At 53.2% G+C, this 6,000-nt stretch overlaps 1 protein-coding gene and 1 long non-coding RNA gene across 3 annotated transcripts; one reads left to right on the top strand and one right to left on the bottom strand.

Moving 5' to 3' along the window:
• Positions 1 to 218: 218 nt before the first annotated feature.
• MRFAP1L2 (Morf4 family associated protein 1 like 2) lies at positions 219 to 2,351 on the bottom strand. Of its 2 annotated transcripts, none has more exons than XM_054484745.2 (2): positions 1,625 to 2,351; positions 219 to 1,268 (listed from the first exon to the last, which is right to left on the bottom strand). In XM_054484745.2, the coding sequence occupies exon 1, from the start codon at positions 2,047 to 2,049 to the stop codon at positions 1,690 to 1,692; it is 360 nt and encodes a 119-aa protein (XP_054340720.1). In that variant the 5' UTR covers positions 2,050 to 2,351; the 3' UTR covers positions 219 to 1,268; positions 1,625 to 1,689. The 2 variants fall into 2 exon arrangements, with proteins under 2 accessions (XP_054340720.1, XP_054340721.1); XM_054484746.2 differs by having other exon boundaries at positions 1,556 to 2,351.
• Positions 2,333 to 5,690, top strand: LOC129034911 (uncharacterized). Its single transcript, XR_008502048.2, has 2 exons — positions 2,333 to 2,574; positions 5,414 to 5,690. It is a non-coding gene; the product is annotated as an uncharacterized LOC129034911 (long non-coding RNA).
• Positions 5,691 to 6,000: the final 310 nt, after the last annotated feature.

The following is a 6,000-nucleotide window of genomic DNA, read 5'->3' on the forward strand; positions in this document are numbered from 1 at the left end:
TGTGGTCACAGTGAATACTAGCTGCCTGAATGGACTTCACCTCTCCAAAGGCTGGGGCCAGACCACATGGCTTCATGAGGCACCTCTTTCCTACTCTAGGTCTGCCTTCTTTCTCTTCTGCAGCTCAAACCCCACCCTGGGCTACAGGCTTTGAACAACTCCTAAGTCAGAAGCAATTCACCTCCATTTGACAGCGAGCACTATCAAGGAGAAACTCATTTTGAAAAATGTTTATTTATCTTACCTTTTCTTGGCCAAGTCAATTGCTTTGGTCATCTGCACAAAGATTCTAAAAACTGCCTTTCAGCATTTGTTTTTCCAAGCAAATGAACTTTATCATAACAAGACAGAGCTCTGATTTTAGTCTCTGTGGAGTCTGGGCTCTGATGACCTAGGCTAGACATCATCTAAGCCTGGAATGACGGTTTGGGACCCCCATGGCTAGCTTGAAGCTTTCCTTCCTCAGCCACTCTGGGCCCCTGAAGAGGTCACATGCATCTGTGGCAGAGACTGTATTATAACAAAGTTGTTTATCCCAAAGTCAGCAAACACATGTACCTAGAACTCATCCCAATTGTAGGTTGCTCACCAGACAGGTTACACGATGTGCACCAGTTAACATGCCATAGGAAAATTACATTCCAGGAAAAAGCAAAATGCTATAAAAACAAAAAAAACACAACACCCAAAACAGCTCTCCCTCCTTTGATCTGATGGTCTGCAGAGGTTCTCAAATCCACACACTGCCACTCTTCAAGACCAACTGTCCACCGGGCCTTCTCAATCTCATCCAAAGTCGCATTCACAACTTTGACAGGAGCTTGGCTTCTTGATGTGGCAGCTGCAACCATGTGGTGTCTTCTCACTTGCAGAACTCTAATCTCAAGTGTCTCATTAAGTCCCCAAATTCCAGGAAGCATAAAAAAATAGCAAAGCACACGGGTATACTTCCAAACTGAAAATACAACGAGATCACAGGAACAAATATGATCACGCGCAGCGTACGTACTGTATAGGCCATATTCCTTTACGCGGGACATTAATGAAAAGCTGTCTTTTCCAAACTGAATGCGCCTATTAATAAAAAGATACACCTGACCATCTAATGCTGAAGTCATCCACCAGGATGGTACTGGAAATTGAGTGGCTAATGCGGAGAAAACGCAGGCAGAAAAACAGGGGAGACAAAACGAAAGGCTCTCTTGGTTTGAGCCTGTCCAAGCAGCCAGGAGTCCTTATCAGATGAACACAGTTCGTCAGGTGGCCACCTAAAGTACAAGTGGGAGAAATTCATCATCACAACATAAATTTTGAGCTTGATATTCTCATATCCGGGGGTCAAACAAACCCAACCGCCTGTGCACAATGCTTCCATCTGCAGGAAGGTCATCGCACACGCTCCAATCTCGTAACAACATTCACACGTTTCTAGCATATACCTCCGCTTCACACCTCCCTCCCCCCACCTACTGACCGAGCAGGCCTATGTCCTGCAAATACTTTTAAGTGGTCATGACTCTTTACAACAACATAACCAATTATTTTCTCTAATTACCTATGAAAAAAGAATGAAACCAACACGGCGGAGAGCGTGGCACAGCTCTGCGCTCCCCTCCCTGCCTACCCAGCGCCTTCCACGCGGGACACTCCCCGCCGCGCTCCGCTCCAGACCCGCGCGGCCCCGCCGGCTCAGCAGCACTCGCAGCCGGCGATCCGCTGGTGCAGCTCCACGATCCGCCTGCCCATCCGCGCGGCCTCCGCGGCCTTCCTCTCCGCCTCGGCGCACAGCCGAGCCACCCGCTCCTCCGCCTCCGCGCGCGGACTGGGTGCTGGGGCCCGGGCGCCCCGCTCCTCCGCCTCCACCTCGCTCTTGATGGCGTCGAGCAGGCTCTGTATCTCCAGCAGCTTCCTGCGGGCCCGCCAGTGCGCCCGGGCGCGCTCGCGCTCCAGGGAAGCCAGGTTCTCACGGCCGGCGCGGGTCGCGGGGCTCAATGGGCTCCCCGGGTCCTCGCGGGGCTCTCGCGCCTCATCCGCGTCCACGGGCCGCATCACGCCTCCGCCTCTTCCAGCCCGCGGGGCGCGCCGGGGCTGCCCACCAGCAGCGAGCGCGGAAGCCTCGCTGTGACCAACGACCGGACTAGCAACAGGTTGCCCCAACTTTTCCTAACGAGGACGGCGTCCAAAATGGGTTACCAGCCGTGGGCCAGGGCGCTGCCACTGCGGCCCTTTTACGACACCCGCGGTACTTTACCGCCACTCAGCGAGCCAGAACCGCATTCGGGGCTCCCGCCTCAGCGGCCCTGCGCGCGCATGCGCACTCGCACGCACGCGTACCCCCGCACGCATGCGCACCCCACGTCCCCACCAACTCTGGAGCCGCAGCTCCCCCTGGGCGTTGATTGAAGGGCCAGAGCTCTCACACTGCTGGAAGGTTAAAGACGACTTCAAGCTAGTTTAAGGAAATATCTGACGCTGATAACGATGTCCCAAGCACTGCTCTAAGTTCCCAATGTGTCCGGAATTGGTGGGTTCTTGGTCTCACTGACTTCAAGAATGAAGCCGCGGACGCTCGCGGTGAGTGTTACAGCTCTTAAGGTGGCGCGTCTGGAGTTTGTTCCTTCTGATGTTCGGATGTGTTCGGAATTTCTTCCTTCTGGTGGGTTCGTGGTCTCGCCGGCTCAGGAGTGAAACTGCAGACCTGTTACAGCTCATAAAGGCAGTGTGGACCCAAAGAGTGAGCAGCAGCAGGATTTATTGCAAAGAGCGAAAGAACAAAGCTTTCACAGTGTGGAAGGGGACCTGAGTGGGTTGCCACTGCTGGCTTGGGCAGCCTGCTTTTATTCTCTTATCTGGCCCCACCCACATCCTGCTGATGGGTAGAGCCGAGTGGTCTCTTTTGACAGGGCGCTGATTGGTACCTTTACAGCCCCTGAGCTGGACACAAAGGTTCTCCACGTCCCCACCAGATTAGCTAGATACAGTGTGTGGACACAAAGGTTCTCCACGTCCCCACCAGATTAGCTTGATACAGAGTGTGGACACAAAGGTTCTCCAAGGCCCTGCCAGAAGAGTAGCTAGATACAGAGTGTCGATTGGTGCATTCACAAACCCTGAGCTAGACACAGGGTGCTGATTGGTGTGTTTACAAACCTTGAGCTAGATACAGAGTGCCAATTGGTGTATTTATAATCCCTGAGCTAGACATAAAGGTTCTCCACGTCCCCACCAGACTCAGGAGCCCAGCTGGCTTCACCCAGTGGATACCACACGGGGGCTGCAGGTGGAGCTGCCTGCCAGTCTGGCACCCTGTGCCTGCACTCCTCAGCCCTTGGGTGGTCAATGGGACTGGGTGCCATGGAGCAGGGGGCGGCGCTCATCGGGGAGGCTCGGGCCGCACAGGAGCCCATGGAGGGGATGGGAGGCTCAGGCATGGCAGGCTGCAGGTCCCGAGCCCTGCCCCGGGGGAAGGCAGCTAAGGCCTGGTGAGAAATCGAGCGCAGCGCCGGTGGGCTGGCACTGCTGGGGGACCCAGTACATCCTCTGCAGCCGCTGGCCCGGGTGCTAAGCCCCTCATTGCCCGGGGCTGGAAGGGCTGGCCGGCTGCTCCGAGTGCGGGGCCCGCCAAGCCCACGCCCACCCTGAACTCCAGCTGGCCCGCAAGCGCCGCACGCAGCCCCTGTGCCTGCTCGCGCCTCTCCCTCCACACCTCCTTGCAAGCTGAGAGAGCCGGCTCTGGCCTTGGCCAGCCCAGAAGGGGGCTCCCACAGTGCAGCGGTGGGCTGAAGGGCTCCTCAAGTGCTGCCAAAGTGGGAGCCCAGGCAGAGGAGGCGCCGAGAGCGAGCGAGGGCTGTGAGGACTGCCAGCATGCTGTCACCTCTCACCAACATTCTAAATCATAAACACCCAGGCCGGGCGCGTGGCTCACGCCTATAATCCCAGCACTTTGGGAGGCTGAGGTGAGAGGCTCGCTTGAGCTCAGGAGTTCCACACCAGCCTGGGCAACAAGGGAAAAAGCCCTACAAAAAACCACAAGAAATCAGCTGGGCGTGGTGGCGCGCCCGTAGTCCCAGCTACTTGAGAGGCTGAGCCGGGAAGATTGCTTGAGCCCAGTAGGTCAAGACTGCGGTGAGCTCTGAACGACTGATTGTGCCACTGCACCCAAGCCCAGTGACAGAGCGAGACCCTGTCTCAAAATAAATAAATAAAAATAATAACCAAATTCAGTGGTCCTGGTAGAATATTCCAGGCTCTGAGAAGTCAGGTGCTCACAGCGTCAGGATTTGCCCCCAGCCAGGGCCTCCGCTCCCTCTTGCCTCGGGCAGATCCTCCTGGAACACGGAGCTGCTGCCTCGGTGCTGATGCTGACTGCTGTGACCCAGCCTCCCCCTACTTTTTTCCTAAGGGTATAAAGCTTCACTCTGCCTGGGGCTTTGGCTGTAAGTCGGAGTCTGGCTTTACTCACCGTGGGCACCCAAGGCCAAGGTGGGTCTGATTCACCACTGTTTCCTCAGCCCTGCCAGGCTCTGAATATACCTTTAGGAATCATTCTGGAAGATTTCTTTCTTCACTGGACTATATAAGCGCCTCTGCGAGAAAACAGGCCCTAAGGGCAGGTACTTAGTCAGTTTAGTCATCTGTTTCCTCACAGCTTGAAATGGACTTGGCATACAGCAGGAGCCCAATAAATGTTGCTTTAATGCTCATTTCCCAAGAGATCTTTATTAAGCACCCACTACATGTCATTGTGTCTAGGCTTATTCATTGTGTACCTCTAGCAGAAAGTTAAGGGGACCCTCCCGCTTGATGGCCAGGGGTCACTCTCAGCTCCTACAGGTCACTCTCTGGTCCTTAAATGTGGCCCTCTCCATCTTCAAAGCCAGTAAGAGCATGTCGGATCCTTCTTATCCTTCCAGCCTCTCTGTCATCCCCTTCTGCTCCCAGCTGGAGAAAACTCTGCTTTTAAGGGGCTTGCCATGGTCCAAATATGTGAGTCCCCCCAAAATTCATAAGTTGCAAAGCAATCCCCAATGTAATGATATTAGGAGGTGGGGTCTTTGGGAGGTGTTGTCATGAAGGCTTAGCTTTCATGAATGGGATTAGCACCCTCGTAAAACGACTCCACAGGGCCACTTTACCCCTTCTGCCATGGGAGGTTACAGCAAAAAGATGGGCTTCTATGAACCAGAAGTGGGCCCTCACCAGGCACCAAACCTGCTGGCACCGTGTTCTTGTACTGCTCAGCCTTCAGAACTCAGAAAATACATTTCTGTTGTTTAGAAGACACCCAGTTTCTGGTATTTTGTTAGAGCAGCCTGAACGGACTAAAATAGTGCTCATGTGGTTGTGTGACAGCATTGATTCCATGTTAAAGAACAATTTTGCTTGCTCAATTATAATTACTGCTTTGCTTAAGTTTTAGACTATGCTAAAAACAGCCTCAGGACCTTCAGCACTGATCAACAATTCTGGGCATGGGCTGACCGACGGTTTTCACCCAGAGCATGAAGATCATGGAGGAGCCATCTGAAATTCCGCCCAGCGCAGGCTCCCAGGAATCCTAATGTCATGATCTCATTGCAGCCAATGTGACAAACACAGCAATAATTAAGTCTAGAGAGCTAAACACACCTCAAAAAGAATTGTCTCTTGGTATGAGTGGAATGGAATAAAATACATGGAAACCCACAAAAGTTTCGATGTGAACGTATTAGCAAAAATGCTCTAGCTTATCCAAGCGACTGTTCAAAGTGTCAAAGGACTTCTAGACTCCCAGTCTTTCCACCGGCAGAAAGCAGGCTCGGTGGCCCAAACTGGTGCATTTTTAAATGCCCTTTTCAGAAGTGTGATGGAGAAAGAAGGATGTGTCAGTGCAGGCCAGTGTGTGGGGACCAATGGCAAACTGCAACTCCTGAACTAAGAGAGACTTTCATATCTTTAAAAAAGAAAAGGAGAAATAGGAATATGTGATAGAGACTGTATGTGGCCCACAAAGCCTAAAAT

This window comes from Pongo pygmaeus, chromosome 3, assembly GCF_028885625.2.
Source record: "Pongo pygmaeus isolate AG05252 chromosome 3, NHGRI_mPonPyg2-v2.0_pri, whole genome shotgun sequence".
Classification (NCBI taxonomy): Eukaryota; Metazoa; Chordata; class Mammalia; order Primates; family Hominidae; genus Pongo; species Pongo pygmaeus.